Source organism: Sus scrofa, chromosome 9, assembly GCF_054392235.1.
Source record: "Sus scrofa isolate SSC_HxYL_T2T_F1_AM1 chromosome 9, Sscrofa_HxYL_maternal_Yorkshire_Landrace_v2.0, whole genome shotgun sequence".
Lineage (NCBI taxonomy): Eukaryota > Metazoa > Chordata > Mammalia > Artiodactyla > Suidae > Sus > Sus scrofa.
Window position 1 is genome coordinate 98,146,431 of NC_139391.1, and position 21,295 is coordinate 98,167,725.

At 40.8% G+C, this 21,295-nt stretch overlaps 1 protein-coding gene across 1 annotated transcript in view; it reads left to right on the forward strand.

Moving 5' to 3' along the window:
• ABCB4 (ATP binding cassette subfamily B member 4) overlaps positions 1–19,488 on the forward strand; it is an 88,535-nt gene extending 69,047 nt beyond the window's left edge. Inside the window, exons 22-28 of the mRNA XM_013989596.3 lie at positions 798–898; positions 2,340–2,480; positions 5,530–5,686; positions 6,945–7,142; positions 8,612–8,818; positions 16,619–16,765; positions 18,337–19,488. Of these exons, the coding sequence (XP_013845050.2) occupies positions 798–898; positions 2,340–2,480; positions 5,530–5,686; positions 6,945–7,142; positions 8,612–8,818; positions 16,619–16,765; positions 18,337–18,540 (1,155 nt within the window). The 3' untranslated portion in view covers positions 18,541–19,488. The remainder of the gene's footprint in view (positions 1–797; positions 899–2,339; positions 2,481–5,529; positions 5,687–6,944; positions 7,143–8,611; positions 8,819–16,618; positions 16,766–18,336) is intronic.
• Positions 19,489–21,295: the final 1,807 nt, after the last annotated feature.

Consider the following 21,295-nt stretch of genomic DNA (forward strand, 5'->3'; position numbering starts at 1 on the left):
CCCAGCAGGTGGGTTTGGTAGAAGGGCTTTGCTTAAGACCCAGAGAAAGGCAGGGCATCCAGGCGGCTCCTCATTTAAAGCCCCCAAGTCTCAGTCGCTGAACATTCAGACCAGCTTCCTACACAGACCCTGGTGACCTTCACCCTTAAATCTGCAGGCCCACCCAGGTCACGCAGCTGCCTCCAAGTCCAGGGAACTGAATCAGAGTGGCCTAGAGTCGTCAGGTGTCTTTCTCTGGCTTAATAATCAGGAGTTGTAGGCAAGGTCATGATGTTTACATTTGGGAAGTTCTTGATTGTGGGTAAATATTTTTTCTAAAAAGCAGTTCGCTTTAGGGAGGAAGTGACTGGCACCTCCAGGAGGCCCATAGAAATCACTTAGCCAAATTCTCTCTTCTAGGCTCCTCCCCTATGAAGAAAGCAAAGTCACAAAGGGGTTTTACAAAAGCCAGTCAAGTAACTGCCCAGTGGAAGGACTGGGAATGGAACTGGGCTTCCTGTGCCCACACCACCATTCTTACCCTATGCTGCTCAGTCTCTATGTTTAGCACAACCAGAGGTGCTTTTAAGATTGCTGGTTTTGTTGTAGACCTTGTCCTGAAGAATGCATTGTGCCTTTGCTTTCCAAATGAAAGGAATTTGAAACCCATCAACATAACCTTTGGGATTCTTTTGATAGAGCCCTAAGGGGTGTGTGTGTGTGTGTGTGTGTGTGTGTGTGTGTGTGTGTGTGTGTGTGTATAGTTTGTCTCAGAAGTAAAAGCCCCCCTTCTAATCAAGATCTGTTCTACATTACAGATTGCAACAGAGGCCATAGAAAATATTAGGACAGTTGTGTCCTTGACCCAGGAGAGAAAATTTGAATCAATGTATGTTGCAAAATTGTATGGCGCTTACAGGTAATGAGCATATGATTGTCCCCAAGAATTTAGTGTTTTCCTAGGCCGACTTATTGATTCTAATTTTTGTCGCTGCTACAAACAGTATGATTTTAAGGATGACTTTTCTTTTCAATAATTATCTCACTGAAAATAAGTTGCTTTTTGATGCAACTGGACCATAGGATTGGATTTTTACATCTCTTGTAAAAACATTAAGGTTGGGTCTCCAAGAGCTGAAAGGTACAGAGGGCTGTGCAAGCATTTGTTCATTGACTCAGGCAACATTAACCCAACTGGGTGATTCAAGATAAATATTCTTTTAGGAGATTGCTCAAGCCTTTGTTTTCAGTGGATTATGCAAAGGTGAAACTTATTGTTTGGTTAAAGTGTTTCCTTTATTCTCTGGATGAAGACCAGATCCATCCTACTCAGAAAACAAAGATGCATAGCCTATTCCACTGGTTTATAGCCAAGCAATTCAGCAAACCCCCAGCATCTGTTCACTACTTGCTTCCAGCCAAAGCCGATTTTATAAATATATTTGAGCACAACCTGAATCACAACTTTGTAGTATAAGAGTTTTGAACACTTCCATTTGAAGAGGGATAGTTGAAGTTCTCAGTGTATACACTTTCTTAGTTAGATATACCACTTGCAGCTACCTTTTGCTGTCCATTTGATATTTGACAGATGTCTGTCCACGGCATTTGTACATTGTTCAGTAACATTAAGTCTTGTAACACCATGCTCATAGCACAAAAGTTCAACTATCCACATCCATCATATTTTGAATTTCCCCTCTTGCCAAATGCCTTCCTTCTAACCTGAGAGTAAGTAAATTCTTTTTCTTCTGAAGGATTTAGAAAAATAAAGTAGCCAAACTAATAAAGGATAGCATGAGGTCTTGTTAGGAATGGTGCAGAAGAAATTGTGCTGGGGCTGGTGGGGTCTTGCTCTGGAAAGAACTTCTGGTGTGTTTATTAAACCTCAGTGACCTTACTTCTCTGAATTTAAGATGTGACAGACTATAGCCACAGAAGAAAAGACGATAAAGCAATCCACATTTAGGCAATTCAAACTATAGTCCTAACTTGGACATCCTTTATTTTGACACATCAATCATGTTTACATCATAAGGGTTGAATATCTGAGTTACCAGATAATCACATGTAATAATAACAGCAGCTATCATTTGAGCAACCACTATGAGCTGGCTACTATGCTAGATGTTTACCTTGTCTATTTCGATTTCAAAACAATTCATTATCACACTAGTTATCCCCATCTTAACACATCAGAAAACTGATGTGTAGAGAGGTGAAGTCACTTAAACTGATTATCACTAGGGGCAGAATTTAAACACAGGTTGGCTTGATTTAGAAGCTGTGCTCTTTGTACAACACAGTGCTAAGAGAGACTAAGAAAGAGATTGTGACAAATAAACCAATCTGCTTTTCAGGAATTCTGTGCGGAAGGCACACATCTATGGGATTACTTTTAGTATTTCACAAGCGTTTATGTATTTTTCCTATGCCGGTTGTTTTCGATTTGGTGCCTATCTCATTGTGAACGGACACATGCGCTTCAGAGATGTTATTCTGTAAGTACCTTTTAATATACTGAGATTAGTCCATAAATTTGCAATAGGTCCTTGCAAAAGTCTGGAGTAAACAAACTCACTTGTTTTATTCATTGAATTGTTTGTTTGTTTATTGCTTTTTAGGGCTGCAGCCATGGCATATGGAAGTTCCCAGGCTAGGGGTTGAATTGGAGCTGCAGCCATTGGCCTACACCATAGCCATGGCCACCCTGAGCTGCATTTGACACCTACGCCACAGATTGTGGCAACGCCAGATCCTGAACCCATTGAGCAAGGCCAGGGATGGAACCCATGTCCTCATTACCGCTGAGCCACAATGAGAGCTCCAAAACTCACTTGTTTTGAAAAGAGGTAGAAAAGATGAACCAGCTATAGAACTCTGATGTTGTCAGTATTCCAAGGACAGTTTATCTGAGTAGACAAAACTAACCAAGGTCATGAAACTGATCAGAAGCCAGAATTTTAGTAATATATAGAAGTCCAGTCAGGAGGATAGAAAACATTCTCAATGCAGAGATAAATCACAATTAGAAAACTGCTAGCATCCATGGAACCAATACAGAGTTTAACTAGCTTACTATCTATCTGCAACCAAATTGCCTTGATGATGGGAGGGAAATGCTTGACTGAAGTCTGGTAAAGGCTCTTCCCTAACCAGACCTGGGATGACCCTGCCAACTTTTGCTTCCTAGCCTTTCCTATTGTCTTGGTTTCCAAGGCCAGCTAATGGGATTTCAAAATATACTACATGCATTCAGGCCGCAGTCTAGTCTTGCCAAAAGGAAGCCATTCTTTGTATAGTCACTTGGCATATTTCTACTCTGACGGGGTGATTTTTAAAGCAGAAGCAAGCGACTTAAACACAAACAAAAAAACAGGGTCAAGACAGACAAAGTGAAAGTGTTTAAGAGCTATTCTTTTGTTTCCCTCCAAAATTAAAATAATCATGAATAAAGAATATATAACCTTTGCACCAGTCAGGATCCCAGCAGGAAACAAATGGCACAGCTTCTGGGGTAACCAAGGAGAGTTTGCCACAGGGTCTGTGAGCGTTAAAGATCAGTACTGCCCATCCAGGAATCACTAAGACCTTACTTAAGCCTAAAGGGCGAGAGGAGGGAAAGATTTTCAGAACCCAGCACAGGGGCCCTCTGTGGTCTTTGCAGGAAGAACAGTGATGCCACAATAACCCAATAAGAAAGAGGCCAACAAAACAAACATCATGGACCACTTCTTCAGCCCTCCTCTCCCTGGCTATGCTGTTTCTTGCCAAGGCCCATCGGGAACTAGAGGACCAGAAGACCTAAGAGGCAGACTGTAAAGGTCAGCCTCTTAGGCACAGAGGGGAATGGTGTAAAATGGAGATGGAAGAGCAGAAAGGTTTTGGAGAGACAAATGGAGATACCCAGCTGAGAATGGCAATGTGGAGTACTTGTATTGTCTAGGAAAATACCAGTAAGAAAATTGGTCCTTTTTTAAAAATGGTTTTATTTTTACCATTAAAATGCTAAATTCTGGATAAGTTAAATCTTTCCTACTAAAGTTGCATTACTGGCTATGTTAATCATTCTTTTTTTAAAAATTATAGTTGATTTACAATGTTGTGCCAATTTCTGCTCTACAGCACAGTGAGCCATGTATATATATATGTGTGTGTATATATGACTTTGTCTCTATCTCCCATCATGTTTTATCCCAAGAGATTAGATACAATTTCATTATTCTTCTAAATGTGGATTTTTGATAACCAACCATGTCAAGTATTTAAAGAAGAGCCATGCCGTACACCATCCCAACCCCCATGTACTTAAAACATATTTTAATATCTAAGTTTGGGAAAATACTGTTTTAAGTTCTCCATCGTTAATAGAGATTTTCCTATCCCCTCTTCTTTCTGGGGAGTTCTGGTGCCAAAAGTAAATAGCTTTGTGTAGATGTGATCTCCGACTCTCTATTCTTCCTGTAAGTTAGAATCCATATCCATTCTTTAAAGAGCACAGAATTGGAGACGAGACCTTTAGCTGAATTTCAGTTGCTTTTTCAGAGTTTTAGCAATGGTTATTCTACTTGTAAGTGAAAAGCTATTTGCACTGAAGTTTTTTTTGCCTGATAATTGTTTAACCTCCGCAACAATGATTATTGTTTGAGCAGGAGTGTGGAAGAAACCACAGACTGGAGGTCCCAGCTGTAGAGTCAATAAGAAGCCTCATTTCTTGTCTGGGACCAATCAGGTCCCTTAAGCACTCGGGGCTTCAGTTCTCTCCACTCTAAATGGCATGTACAGCTAGTTTGTGGAATTACCCGAGATCACAAATCAGATTCAGTTATCTGCCGGTCCTGAGAGAAAACTTTACAAAGTTACATGACATTAGAGTTCTCACTGTGGCACAACAGAAATCAGCAGTGTCTCTGCAGCACCAGGATGAAGGTTCATTCCCAAGCTAGCACAGTGGGTTAAAAGGATATGGTCTTGGGAGTTCCCATTGTGGCACAGTGGAAATGAATCCAGCTAATATCCATGAGAATGCAGATTCAATCCCTGGCCTTGCTCACTGGGTTAAGGATCCAGCGTTGCCCTGAGCTGTGGTGTAGGTCGCAGATGTAGCTCGGATCCCGAATTGCTGTTGGCTGTGGTGTAGGCAGGCAGCTGTAGCTTTGACTCCACCCCTAGCCTGGAAACTTCCATATGCTGCAGGTGCAGCCCTTAAAAAAGCAAATAAATAAATGAATGCTGTTGACACATCTGCTGTGTGTAGGTCGCCTTGGATCCTATCCCTGACCCGCAAACTCCATATGCCAAACAGACACAGTTACATGAAGTTCAAGAAGTGAGAAGCTCCTGAAGGAAGCCAAAAGGCAGTAGAGGAAAAGGAAACCCTGCCTCTCCTCCAGGGAATTCTGTAGAAATGTGTGTGGGTGGTGGTGGTGGTGGGGGAATGACTGAGGGAATAAAAACATCCATACTGGTAAGCAGTATGTCTTTGGACTTTCAAACATCCTGGAGCTAATGATATAAGCTAATTTAAAAAACTCCTCTGCTTCTGTCTAGGGTGTTTTCAGCGATTGTGTTTGGTGCCGTGGCTCTAGGACACGCTAGTTCCTTTGCTCCAGACTATGCTAAAGCCAAGCTGTCTGCAGCCCACTTATTCAGACTGTTTGAAAGACAACCTTTGATTGACAGCCACAGTGAGGAAGGCCTGAGGCCTGTGAGTTGCCTGTTGTCTGATGAGCCCTTAGTTAATTTTCTCCTAAAGGTTTGCTGTTTGCTAGATTGTAACTGCAGGATAAATTTGTACTGATTACACTGACATTAACTTTGCTAGTTTTGTGACAGCTACCAGACTACTGATATTTGGCCAACTTTCCTGGCATTTTAAAATTTCATAGGTGGTTGCAAGGATTCTCATGTGTAGCACATCAAAAGTAAAAAAGCAAAAACCAGGAGTTCCCATCATGGCGCAGCAGAAATGGCTCCGACTGGGAGCCATGAGGTTGCAGGTTTGATCCCTGGCATCGCTCAGTAGGTTAAGGATCTGACATTGCCATGGGCTGCGGTGTGGGTCACAGACGTGGCTTGGATTCTGTGTTGCTGTGACTGTGGTGTAGGCCAGCAGCTACAGATCTGATTCAACCCCTGGCCTGGGAACCTCTATGTGCTGTGGGTGTAGCCCTAAAAAGACAAAAGAAATAATAATAATAAAAAAAATAAAAGGCAGCAAAAAACAGCTCCAAACCCAGATGTGCTGGAACTGAATAATTTCCACAAAAATTGTGAGTCATTTCTGCATGGAAGATATGTGATTCTGTATTAGCAATCTGGCTTCGGTCACATTTTGTAAGGCCTGTGTTACACTTGGTAGAAGGCTACTTTATTCAGAGTAGGAGGAAAAAATCCTATCTCCTAACTTAGATCTGAATGTTCTTTGTGTTCTTTGTATGACACAAGTCACTGCACATTTTAATGCAGGAGAAGCAGCGTGGGCAAAAAGACATGGGGACTTAAACAGTTTTGGGGGACTTTACCAGGTATTTCGTGTTCTGAGAAAATTGCTGTGCCCAGTGAGTGAGATTAAGAGGCTGCCAGGACTCGAGACAAGGGCTATTCACGGAGACTGCCAGTAGAAACTGCTCTCAATCCCCAAGCCTTTGAGCTTTTAGCTATTGACTTGGTTCTGGCCACAGAATCATCAGTAGGGAAGATTAAATGTTTGTCTCAACCAAAGCAGAAGATGAGTTGAGATGTCCACTCTTGCTGCATGACTCTTTCAACTAACCTGTTCCCTCAGCTCCCATCTTTATGTTATATAACAACCTGCTACCGATACTGACTCGAGCCGGTACTTGTACTGAAGATGAACTTTCTATTTCTCTGCTATCGTCTTTGGTAACATTTCCTTGAAATTATGCTTTTCTTTGCCGTAACTGTCAGACCAATTATAAGAGCAATATAAATGTTATTTTTAGGATAAGTTTGAAGGAAATGTGACCCTTAATGACGTCGTGTTCCGCTATCCCACCCGGCCCAACGTGCCTGTGCTTCAGGGGCTGAGCCTGGAGGTGAAGAAGGGCCAGACCCTGGCCTTGGTGGGCAGCAGCGGCTGTGGGAAGAGCACGGTGGTCCAGCTCCTGGAGCGGTTCTACGACCCAGTGTTTGGAACAGTGGTGAGCACACTGACATAAATTAGTAACCTGACCTAAGGCAGTATTTCTAGTGGCTAAACCCATATTCCTATAACAGAAAACAAAAACTAGACAAGACCTGTAGTCCTCATTGAGAAAATGACAACATTTTATACACTCCAAACTGGCACCCCTAGTCAGACACATACTTGGGGACAATAGGGTCAAACATCTGGAATTGAGTCTAGTGAGAAAATACTGACTGTGAAGTTTATCTCTACCCTGTGCTGGGCCTTTGGAGCCAGCCTGATCCTGCTGTGTGAACACTCACTCACTCCCTGGGTTAGGAAGGTAAGCCACACACTCCTCCAGAGCTCTCCGTAGACTCCCACCCCTGCTCCTGCTTTGCCTTCTCTCTCTAACCTGAACTCAAGGCTCTCTTTGATCCTTACCTCCAGCTCTTGTGTATTTGCTTTCAGACTGATTTTGTGGCGTCCAGCCCCTGGCTGTCTTCTATAAGGGGAGACTCATCTCTTAGCAATAATAATGCCTGCATCTCCCATTACCTGGCAAGGGTGCCTACTGACCTAACCCAGGGAGCCCCCCGCCTCCAGTTAGACAGTCACCAGAGGGTTCAACCTTGTTGCGCTGTTTCTTTGTGGGAAGTCTTATGCTTCCACTACTACACTTACTCTAATGCCATGAATATAGGCAAACCAGCTCAACAACTCTGTAGGTAGGCTCTGCTAATTATTGTGGTGGGATCTCCTTTCTTGAGAGGTTAGGATGGGTTGGATTTGTGTCTGCTTCCTCACCCATGACCTTCTCTTTGCTGGAAGCTGTATTCTCACTTATCCTATCACAAGGCCCCTCTAGAACCACCATGCCTCCTGCTTACAGCAAACAGAAAATGATCCAAACCACCACCGCCAAAACTATTCTTCCAAAGATAAAGATATTGCCCTGGGAGCTCGTCTGCTTTCTGTTGAACTCTTGCCCTCAGTGCTCAGCGTCAAAAAGAGACATGGGGGAAGCTGAAGGCTGGTAGTTCTCAAGGGAAAGACAGATAGAGGCAGGACAGGAGAGAAGGCTCTTTGAGAACCTGGGGCCAGGCTGCTGATCTGCTGTTTCCCTGGTGTGCCTGGAGGTGGAGGGAAAGTTGAGTTGAAAGGTGACATCAGATACACGGAGGACTTACTTCCTAAAGGCAGAGGATGGTACACTTGCTTGGAGGAGGGCAGATAGGAACAAAGAATGTAGTATGGAAGGATGGGGCCAAATGTGCTACCGTTTTGCCAGGCAGAACAAGAAGGGAATAACCTAGTTACTGTAAAAAAACATTCTGTTGGCTGTCCGCCTCCAGTAGTGTGAAAACTTACAGCCCGAGAGGCTTGGGATTTTACAAACTGCTGTGGCTCCCTCCCAATGGGAAACCTAGACAGTAACTTAATGTCTAGAAAGTTACTTTGTTTTTAAGCCCATCTGATAGTTTGTGGACTCTGGTGTTTCAGCTGCTAGATGGCCAGGAAGCAAAGAAACTCAATGTCCAGTGGCTGAGAGCCCAGCTCGGCATCGTGTCCCAGGAGCCCATCCTGTTTGACTGCAGCATTGCCGAGAACATCGCCTACGGGGACAACAGCCGCATTGTGACCCTGGAGGAGATTGTGTGGGCGGCCAAGGAGGCCAACATCCACCCCTTCATTGAGACCTTACCCCACGTAAGTCAAAACGGTGACTTCCTAGGATGGAATCAGCATCAACTACAACTGTTGGCCCCCTCCAGCAGTTCCCAAGGTTAGACTCTAGTCCTTGGCTCTGACCTGGTACTGTGACCTTGGACAAGACTGAATTCCATGATACCAGGTTTCCTTACAGTAAGGGGAAAATGAGTCATCATGTCTACCTCACATATTATATGAATGTCCTCAGAAACAAATGAGGTGATATTAGGTCACCTCAAACCGGTGTTCGTGGGCTGCATTCTGACTGTAGCCATGTTTACTGTATCCCTTGTGGTGCTTTCTTTGTGAATTCAACATTTGAGATCATTAGAGGTTCTCAAGAGGTGTAAGGAATAGAGATCGTACGTACCCTTTCTCTAGTTTCCTTCAATGAATGACATCTTGCAAAACTAATACAAATTACAACCACAGTACTAATTTGATACTACCCACTGATCTTATTTAGATTTCCCTGTTTTTACTTGTGTGCATTTGTGTATGTGTGTATTTTGTTCTATTCCATTTTATTGCGTAAGTAGAGTCATGTGTCCAGTACCACAGTAAAGATATGGAATGTTTTCATCACCTCAAAGATCCCTCATATGCTTTTAAAACCATACACCACGCCTTCCCGCCCTGACTCCCCACAACCTCTGGCAGTCACTAAGTATTCTCTTATTTCTGTAATTTTATACTTTAAGGATGTTATATAAACACACGTACAGTGTTTAACCTTGTGAGCTTAGCTTTTTCACTCAGCACAATTCCCTGAAGCTGTTGTTTCTAACTATAGTTCATTCCTTTTTCTCGCTGGGTAGGATCCATGGTCTAGACACAGCTTGTGTGACTAGTCATCTCAAAGCACATGTAGGTTGTTTCCAGTTTTTGTCGATTAAGAAGAATAAAGCTGCCATAAATGTTTGTGTACAGGTCTTAGTGTGAACCTATTTTTATTTCTCTAGGATAAATGCCCAGAAGTGCAATTGCTGGGCCATATGATAACCGCATGTTTAATTTTATAAGAAACTGCTAAACTGTTTGCCAGAGCGGCTTTCCCATTTTTTGTTCCCACCAGCAAGTATGCATTCTAACAGTTTTTCTAAATCTTTGCCAGCATTTGCTATTGCCATTTTTTTATAGTGTTATAGTTCTCAGCATCTAAAGCTTTCACCTCCTTGGTCAGGTTTATTCCCAGGTATTTAATTTTGGGGGTGCAGTTTCAAAAGGTATTGTATTTTTATATTCCTTTTGTAATATTTCATTGTTAGTATACTGAAATGTGACCAATTTCTGAATGTTAATCTTATATCCTGCTACTTCACTGAATTCGTTGTTCAGTTTGAGTAGTTTTTCAGTGGAGTCCTTAGGGTTTTCTATATATAATATCAGGTCATCTGCATAGAGTGACAGTTTGGATACCTTTTATTTCTTTTGTTTGGATATCTTTTATTTCTTTTGTTTGCTGTGGCTAGGACTTCCAATACTATGTTGAATAAAAGTGGTGAGAGTGGGCATCCTTGTCGTGTTCCAGATTTATTGGGAAGTCTTTCAGCTTTTCTCCATTGAGTATTATATTTTTTGCGGGTTTGTCATAAATGGCTTTTATTATGTTAAGGTATGTTCCCTCTATACCTACTTTGGTAAGAGTTTTGATCATGAATGGACGTTGGACTTTGTCAAATGCTTTTTCTGCACCTATTGAGAGGATCATGTAGTTTTTTACTTTTCTTTTGTTAATGTGGTGTATGATGAACCATACTTGTGAACCTGGGATGAATCCCACTTGGTTGTGATGTCTGATCTTTTGTTGTTGTTGTTGTTGTTGTTTTGACTTTTTGTCTTTGTGTCTTTTTAGGGCTACACCTGCAGCACATGGAGGTTCCCAGGCTAGGGGTCCAGTTGGAGCTGTAGCTGCAGGCCTATACCACAGCCACAGCAATGCTAGATCTGAGTCATGTCTGAGACCTACACAGCTCATGGCAATATTAGATCCTTAACCCACTGAGCAAGGCCCGGGATCAAACCCGCATCCTCATGGATGCCAGCTGCGTTCGTTAACTGCTGAGCCATTACAGGAACTCCAAGTGTATGGTCATTATTATATGTTGCTGGCTGAAATTTTGTTGAGAATTTTTGTGTATATATTCATCAAAGATATTGGCCTGTGGTTTTCTTTTTTGGTGGTATCTTTGTCTGGTTTTAGTATTAGAGTGATGGTGGCTCCATAGAATGTCTTTGGGAGTGTTCTTTTCCTTCAGTCTTTTAGAAAAGTTTAAGAAGGATGGGTATAAGTTCCTCTTTGTATGTTTGGTAGAATTCACCTGTGAAGCCATCTGGTCCTGTACTCTTGTTTGTAGGAAGTGGTTTGTGTGTGTGTGTGTGTTTATTTTTCATTTTACTACTATTATTATTTTTTAATAGTTATTTCCCCAATGCAGTTTTTTTCCTACTGTACAGCATGGTGACCCAGTTATACATACATGTACACATTCTATTTTCGCACATTATCATGCTCCATCATAAGTGACTTGACATAGTTCTCAGTGCTGCACAGCAGGATCTCATTGCTAATCCATTCCAAAGGCAATAGTTTGCATCTATTAACTCCAAGCTCCCACCTACCCCACTCCCTCCCCCTCCCCCTCGGCAACCACAAGTCTATTCTCCAAGTCCATGATTTTCTTTTCTGTGGGAAGGTTTATTTGTGCCATATATTAGATGCCAGATATAAGTGATATCATATAGTATTTGTCTTTCTCTTTCTGACTTACTTCACTCAAGATGAGAGTCTCTAGTTCCATCCATGTTGCTGCAAATGGCATTATTTCATTCTTTTTTATGGCTGAGTAGTATTCCATTGTGTATATATCCACCATATCTTCCTAATCCAATCATCTGTCAATAGACATTTGGGTTGTTTCCATGTCTTGGCTATTGTGAATAGAGCTGCAATGAACATGTGGGTGCATGTGTCTTTTTTAAGGAAAGTTTTGTCCATATATATGCCCAAGAGTGGGATTGCGGGGTCATATGGTAGTTCTATATATAGGTTTATAAGGTATCTCCATACTGATCTCCATGGTGCTGTAGGCAGTGTTTTCATTACATAGTCATTTTCATTTCTAGTGATGAGTCTGTTCAGTTGATCTATTTCTTCTTGACTCAGTTTTGGTGGGCTGTAAGTATCTAGAAAGTTGTCCATTTCTTCTAGGTCATCAAATTTGTTGGCATATAATTATTCATAGTGTTCTCTTGTTTTTTTTTTTAATATATATCTGCAGTATCCTTTGAGATTTCTCCTTTTACATATCTTATTTTGTTTATTTGGATTTTTTTCTCACCTCTTCTTAGTGAGTCTGGCCAGAGGTTTGTCAATTTTGCTTATGTTTTCAGAGAACCAGCTCTTGGTTTGATTGATTTTTTTTTCTATTGTTTTTTTAATCTCTGTTTTATTGATTTAAAGATTTAAAGATCTCTGATATTTATGACGTCCTTCTGCTGACTTTAGGTTTTGTTCTTGTTTTTCTAATTCATTTAGATGTTGGGTTAAGTTGTCAATTTGAGATTTTCTTCTTTTTTGAGGAAGGCCTGTATCACTATGAATTTTCCTCTAAGCACTGCTTTTGCGGCATCCCAGAGAGTTTGAATGTTATGTTTTCATTATCATTTGTTTCGAGGTATTTTTTAATTTCCTATTTGATTTCCTCATTGATCCATTGGTTTTTTAAGTAGCATGTAGTTAGTTTTTCTCATTCTTTTCCTGTGGTTGATTTGTAGTTTCACTTGCTACTCTCTTCTGGCCTGTAGTGTTTCTGTAGAGAAATCAGCTGATGACCTTATGAGGGTTCCCTCATAATTAACGTTTTGTTTTTCTCTTGCTGCCTTTAGAATCCTCTCTTTAACTTTTGCCTTTTTTTTTTTTTTTTTTTTTTTTGGTCTTTTTGTTTTAGGGCTGCACCCATGGCATATGGAGCTACCCAGGCCAGGGGTCAAATCAGAGCTGCAGCTGCTGGCCTACACCACAGCCACAGCAATGTGGACTCCGAGCCGAATCTGTGACCTACACCACAGCTCATGTCAATGCTGGATCCTTAACCCACTAAGTGAGGCCAGGGATCGAACCCACATCCTCATGGATGCTAGTTGGGTTCACTAACTGCTGAGCCATGACAGGAACTCCAACTTTTGCCATTTTTATTATAATATTTCTTGGTGTGGGCCTGTTTGGGTTCAACTTGTTTGGGGCCCTCTGTGCTTCCAGTATCCTGATATGTTTTCTTTAGATTTGGAAAGTTTTCAGACATAATTTCTTCAAAGATATTTTCAATCCTCGTTTCTTTTTATTCTCCTTCTGGAATACCTATTATGTGTAGATTGGCCTGCTTTATATTATCACATAGATCTCTTATAATGCTTTCATGTTTTTTCATTTGGTTTTCTATCTGTTGTCCTGATTGGGTGATTTCCATTATTCTGTCTTCCTAATCACTAATTCATTCCTCTGCATTATTCATTCTGCTCTTTAGTGCCTTGAGCTCAGTTAGCATCTCTGCAAATGAGTTTTCTAATTTTTCTTGGTTTGTCCATATATTTTCTAATTCCTTTCTAAAGTAATCTGCATTACTCTTTATATCCGCTCTTAATTCCCTCATATTCATCCTTAATTCCTTTGGTATTTTCACTGTCTCCTTTTCAAACTCAGTGTCTATTAGACTGCAGAGGTCTGTTTCATTGTTTGCTCCTTCAGCAGAATGCTCCGGTTGTTTTAACTGGGCATGATTCCTGAGCTTCTTCATCTTGCCTATATTTTTCTTTTTATGTGAGTTCAGGGAAACCAAGCTGTAGTCTTGGAGGGCTATTTCTATGCAAGAGCACCCCTGTGTATTTTGTGGGGGGTTACTATTTATTTTTGGCATGGGAGTTTGGATATTCGCTGTCTCTTTTTTCACTGTGAACCAGCTGTTATGCCCAGGGTGCTGAGTGTGTTTCCAGGGAGAAGGAGGCAGTGGGTAGGGCTAGTAGTCAGTGTGGGGTTGCTGGGCTCTTAACAGTGGCAAGGACCTGCAGAAAGGTGGCACAGGCTACTGCTAGTTGTAGGGGCCTTGGAAGTGGTAATGAGCCTTAAGCAGATTTAGGAAGTGCCCAGAGCACTTAGCAGTGGCAGTGGCAGGGTGTGTGAGGTCCCAAGGGAGTGAGAGCAATAAAAGGTGATGTTCGGTTGCAGTGCCCTCCTCTTTGCTGCCCTCTGAGGTGACTGGGGCTGCAAGTAGTGCCTATTCAAAGACCCCTAGTGATGGCAGGCCATGCCCACCTCTGGAGTCAGAGATAACTGCAGTGGTTTGCCCCCTCCACCTGTAGACCATGCAAGAAGCACCCTGTCCTGCTTAGCCCATGCAGGAAGTGCTGCACAGGCTGCTCATAGTTGCAGGGTCCTGGGAAGTGACAATGATCGAGCATGTGGGTGCTGCTCAGAGTGTTTGGCAGTGGCAGCGGCAGGGTGGGTGTGTTCCCAGGGGAGTGACGGCAACAACAGGTGGTGCTCGGTTGCAGTGCCCTCTTTTTTGCCGACCTCTGGGGTGACTAGGGCCACAGGTGGATCTGGTTCACAGACCTGTAGTGGTGGCAGGCCACAACTCCCTCTGGTTTCTGAGATGATTGCTGTGGTTTGTCCCCAGCACCCATAGATCAAGCAAGATTCACCACATCTCACTTAGCTCCCAGCTGCCCTTAGCCCACATAAGAGGTGCCCAGTCTCCCACAGTCTGAGCAAGTGGCCTCGCACCACCTGTAGCCTGTGCCAGGGGTACCCTGCTGAAAGCCCACGTGTGCACAGGGAAATTCATTTGGCCATCTGTCCCTCCTCCTCTTGCCCTCCTCAGCAGTGGTGCCTTACTTCTCCTGCAGGCCTAGACCTCTTCCAAGCTTTCCTTGGGTGTGGCGTTCTCCTCCCCAGCCCATGGCACACCACCCCTTACCCCCTTAGGCTGTCTCCACACAGCCAACCCTAGTCCTCTCCTGGAACTGACCTCCAGAGCCTGAGTTTCAGCACCCAGCCTCTGCCTGAGTGTCTCAGGCTGTGGTGTCTGGGGCAGTGGTACAGATGATCTGTGCAGCTCTCACTCTGCTTTGTTCTCCTCAGTCCAGCTGCTGCCCTTTTCTTGGTGACATTGAGGTCCCTCATCTTGACTGATGTCCCCCTCTGTTAGGCGGCTTCCCAGGGTACGAGCACCTTTTCTCTTTCACGGCTTCCTCTCATGAATGCTAGTCCCGGCCTGATTCCTTTCCTCTTTTTATTTTGTTCTACCCAGTTATGTAGAGGGTTTCTTACTGTTCTAGGTTTTTCTTCTGCCAGTGTTCAGTATATGTTCTGTGCAAATTGTTCTACATGTAGATGTGTTTTTGGGAGAAGGTGAGCATGACATCTTAATCCTCCCCCCGCTAAAAATTTTAGTTTTACATTTTACATTTAAGTTTATGCTCCATTTTAATTTTGGTATAAGGTTGTTCAATGTTTCATTTTATTTTTGAAGAGCACCTGTACTCCCCAATTTCCATGGTACCCAACACTCCCTATTACCTTCTTGTAGCTGTTCTGACTGTAGCTAGATTGCAGTGAAGTCAATATGAATTTGAAAACTAAAGTAAGGGTTTAATGATTTTCTCAGTGACTAGTAAACATGAGTAGTCCTGGAAGATGACTTGAGAGCCCTAAAAGTGATGGCAGGGATTATTTATTCTGTGGCCCTCACCTAGCATCTGCAGTTGCACTGGATTAAGCTGAAGAGGAGCTTATTTTTACTGTCATATTCTGCTATAATTTGAAATCATACTCAAATAAGATTCTAAACTCTCCATGTTAGTGAGCGTTAGCAACTCTTAACACATAGTCTTTGACTTCAGTCAAGTAATGGATTTGACAGTGAACAGAAAAACTTTGAAGCTTCAGCTTTTGATTTGACATTGGACTTTCCAGGTCATTAGTTCACATGATGTTGAATGTATATGATATACACTGAGTTCAGTTCACTCCAGAGTGAGCCCACTCAGTTTATGCCTTTATTCATTCTGTGCTTTTGCAGCCTAGACTGGTCTCTCAATATGCAGCTTACCACCTTCTCCACAAAAGAATCTTCGCATTTGAGCTCCCCTTTTCCTTCTTTTCCCACCTTATCTCCATAATTGCTATGTCCCTCTTCTGATCTTTCATAGCATGTTACATAACAACCCATTCAGTACTTCCTTGACTGTATATTGTTACTTTTTTCTCTTTAGATAATAAATCCCTTAAGGGTAAGAAAAAGGCAAATTCATTTTTATACTTCCCACAGTTGTGGCATTATAGGAGTCAGTAAATGTTTAAGTGAATGAATGAGTTTGAAAAAGAATAAACTAGGCTCTATGTGGGTCATGTGACTATTTTAAAGTTAAAAATGTTAAACCTTAAACAGTAACTTGTAACCATTTCAGGACTCCAGTGACAGCAGGTCAAGTGACATTTTGATAATGGTGGGAATTGGAGAATTTGTTGCAGAATACCATTGAGAACTAAGGTCATTCATTTTTCTAGTTTGATTTTAAAAAGGAATGTATTGTTAAAAAAATTAAATGGGCAACTTGGTAATTATTAAAGACACTTTCTTGATTCTAAGTTTTTTTTTTTTTACAAGTAGAACCGTCTAAGACTTTTTTACAAGTAGAACTGACTGTCAAACGTTAAGAACTAAAAGTTTATTCAATATACTGTTAGGATTTTTCTGAGTTAGATGTTTATTAACTTTAGTAATGGCTAACTTGCAGAAATATGAAACAAGAGTGGGAGATAAGGGGACTCAGCTTTCAGGAGGTCAAAAACAGAGGATTGCTATTGCCCGCGCCCTCATCAGGCAACCCCGAATCCTACTGCTGGATGAAGCTACATCGGCTCTGGACACTGAAAGTGAAAAGGTATGGCCTCCAACCTCATGCTCCATTTAATTTCTAAAACAGATGTTTTTGTGTGATCAACCATGAAAATAATAGGTAAGCACACAAATAGCTCATACAGCTCAGTATCAAAAAAACCCACACAATCCAGTCAGAAAATGTGCAGAAGATCTACACAGACATATCTCCAAGGATGACATACAGATGGCCAACAGGCATGTGAAAAGTTGTTTAACAATGCTAATCATTAGAGAAATGCAAATGAAAACTACAATGAGGTATCACCTCGAACCAGTCAGAATGGCCATCATCAAAGTCTACAGATAAGAAATGCTGGAGAGGGTGTGGAGAAAAAGGAACCCTCCTACACTGCTGATAAAAATGTAAATTGGTGTGACCACTATGGAGGACAGTATGGCGGTTCCTTAAAAAACTAAAAACAGAACTTGCATTTGATTCAGCAATCCCACTCCTGGGCACACATCTAGACAAAACTATAATTTGAAAAGATACATGCACCTGTATGTTCACAGCAGCTCCACTTACAATATCCAAGACATGGAAACCACCTAAGTGTCCACTGACAGATGAAGCTTTAAAGATGTGGTATATGTACACAATGGAATATTACTCAGTCAGAAAAAGAATGAAATAATGCCATTTGCAGCAAGATGGATGGACCTAGAGATTACCATACTAAGTGAATTAAGTCAGGAAAAGAAAAATATATGATATCACTTAGATGTGATATATAAAAAAATGATACAAATGAACTCATTTACAAAACGGAAATAGACTCAGACATAGAAAATTTATGGGTACCAAAGGGGATGAGGGGGATGAATTAGGAGTGCGGGATTAAAATGTACACACTAGTATATACAAAATAGAGAACCAAATAGATAAACCAACTATTGATTATAGTTTCCTATACTATACTATTAAGTACAGTTTCCTATTGAGTAATTTTCTTACGCTCAATAAGAAACTACACTCAGTATCCAGTATGATCTATACTGGAAAAGAGTATAAAAAAGTATTATGTATATATAAAAATGTATAGCCTAATCACTTTGCTGTACATTTGAAACACATTGTGAGTCAGTTATATTTCAATAAAAATTTTTTAAAGGTAAGCACAGGAAAAAAGTAAACAAATGTAATAGTGGTTATTTTGAGGTAGAGTATTTTCATTTCATTTCTTCCAGAATATTCCAAATTTTCTAAAATTACCACATACTACTTTTATAAACAAAAAAATAAAGCATTCAAATGAAATAACATGGTGAAAATGTTTAATAATGGAAAAGCTGGGAAATAAAATACTCAATAAAAGTAAAGTTTAAACCATTTGTGACTAGCTATAAAATTTATAGACTTGTCAAGATTTAGTGTGAGAATCTGCTTTTATTATAAAGAACATAACTATGCAATATTAAATATGTAAAAACACATGCATAAAGCCAAAGATTCAAAGGGATATGAAATGAAAGGTAATTTTCTTTTGTATGGATGGTAAAATATTTAGATTTCCTTTACTGTTAAAACATATTTCCACAATTTTTAAGATAAGGCTTCTGTTTTATCAATAGATTGTCCAAGAAGCCCTGGACAAAGCCAGAGAAGGCCGCACCTGCATCGTGATCGCTCACCGCCTGTCCACCATCCAGAACGCAGACTTGATCGTGGTGATTCAGAACGGCAAAGTCCAGGAGCATGGCACACACCAACAGCTACTGGCACAGAAAGGCATCTATTTCTCCATGGTCAGCATCCAGGCTGGGACACCAAACTGATGAACTCCTGTTATAGTGTATCTTCAAAATAAATTCCAATCATTCTACAACTTTTGGTGACTTATGTAAGAAGTTTCTAAGTCACCATAAAATATAGGTATATTGTATTCCAGATCAAGGCAGAATATCCAACTTGGGGTTTGCTGTTACAAACAAGCATTTGAAATTTAGGAGTTACAAGTGACACCTAGCTTGATGAAGTATGAAAACAGCCTAGTTCTGAGTTATCAAAAACATGGAGGAATATTACTCCACCATGAAAAAGAATGAAATAGCACCATTTGCAGCAACATGGATGGACCCACAGATTATCATACTAGATAAGTCAGAGGAAGACAATTATCATGCGATATCCCTTATATGTGGAATCTAAAATATATAAAAGGACTATAAAAACTGACTCACAAATTCAAACCTATGGTTACCAAAGGGGAAAGGGAAGGAGGGATAAATTTGGGATTAACAGATATACACTACTATAAATAAAACAGAAAACCAACAACCATCTACTGTGTAACACAGGGAACGATACTCAGTATCTTTTTTTGTTTGTTTGTTGTTTTTTTGCCTTTTCTAGGACTGCTCCCGCGGCATAGGTTCCCAGGCTAGGGATCGAATTGGAGCTGTAGCCGCCAGCCTACGCCACAGCCACAGAAACGTGGGATCCAAGCTGTGTCTGTGACCTACACCACAGCTCATGGCAATGCCAGATCCTTAACCCACTGAGCAAGGCCAGGAATCGAACCTGCAACCTCATGGTTCCCAGTTGGATTCGTTAACCACTGCGCCACCAAGGGAACTCCTCAGTATCTTGTAATAATCTATAATAGAAAAGAATCTGAAAAAGAATATATGCATATGTATAACTGAATCATTTTGTTGTACACATGAAACATTGTAAATCAACTATATGTCAATAAAAATACTGTGGAGAAAGTAAAGAGAAAACTTTAGGTATATAAAACTAGAATTAGAAGAAGTCACGGACAAGGGGAAATTCTTATGGTCCCAATTAGCTGAGTAGATTACAGGGTAGTTTGGGAACAATTGTCCTTGTTACAAAGGAAAAATACATTGTTCAATAGCCTACTCTCACCCTTGGTAAAATTTCAAATTATTCTATTAGGGAATTGAGGTTTTTAAAAAAGAAATATATTCCCAGCTTTATCACCAGAGTCCAAGAGAAAATAGAATTGTCCTTAGACAAGCTAACTGCAGGCAACATTTGTCCCATCTAAAGCAAGAAAAAGGCACATTTTTTAGAATGTTTAAAATGCATGAGTAAAAACTGTACATATTATCTCAGTGCAATATAAAACACTGGAAGGAAACATCAATAAAATGCTGTTTCTAAAGCAACTGCATTACTTTTTACAAATAATCTTATTTTCCTAGAATATATTTTCCTAGAAGTATTTTTAGGCCAAAAAATATTCTAGGCAGCCCTTGGAAGCTAACCACTCTGAAATGTTTTTTCCTTTACTGCAGCAATAGCAATTCTCATTGCTGTGACAGGTCATTTAGCTATGTTATCTATTCACATCAGGTCTTGTATATGTAATAAGCCACAAGGAATTTTTCAAATATAACTATGTATAACAGTAGACTGAATTTCATTTAACCAAGAAAAAAGTGGGGCAAAGGGTATGTTACCCCGGTGACTCAAGGGGAAAATTCAACCAATTCTTGTTCACTTATTCTCACAGTTGCCTGATAAGGATCATGTCACATTTGCCCCTGGAAATTATGACTCAATAGGTATGGGTAAGGCCCAGGAATCTCTTTGTAAAAAGCATTCCAGTCAACTCAACTTCAGACAAATTAGAGAAACATGTTAAAGTATCAGTACAAAGAGGTTTCTCTGTGAGAAGTGGTCAGCTTCTAAGATACACAATTCTTTAGGTATTGTTTAAAAACAACAAATGATTCTAAGTGGCCTGGCAATCTAGTCAACAACTGTACTAATAAGAAGGTCCTAGTTCAGGTATCATCTTCCTAGTCTATATTAACTGTTAATGATATATCAAATGCCATAGAAGCCAACTCCTAGTGTTTTCACAAAGAAATAATAAACCAGACTTATCAAAATCAGAACATATGATTAGCCACAAAAAGACATATACAACCAGTGCACGAGACATATTGTAATGTTTGTGGTAGAATCCTGCAAAATGGCCCCTCAAAACCATGCCCTCTTGTGCCCACTCATTTACATTTACCAAGTCATTTATAGCTATTCCCTGGTGGCTCAGGGGGTTAAGGATCCAGCCTTGCTACTGCTATGGTGTGGGTTTGATCTCTGGTTCAGGGCATGGCCAAAAAAAAGAAAAAGAAAAGAAAAAAAAAAAAACCCACATACACAAAAAACAAAGTAATTTACAAAATTATCTGCTGCTGCTCTATGAGATAAAATCTTTTCCAGGAGTTCCCATCATGGCTCAGCAGAAACAAATCTGACTAGTACCCTCGATGATGCAGGTTCAATCCCTGGCCTCGCTTAGTGGGTTAAGGATCCGGCATTGCCATGGTGTAGTCCAGCAGCTACAGCTCTGATTCGACCCCTAGCCAGGGAACCTCCATATGCCTTGAGTTCAGCCCTAAAAAAAAAGATGAAAAGAAAAAAAAACAAAAAAAACCAAAAACCTTTTCCTCCTCCTAGCCAAAAGAATGCAGAACAGACATAGTGAGACCTGAACATGACTTCAGAGCCTAGGCCTTAAGAGACCTTGCAACTTCTGCCTTTCCCTATTGGAAC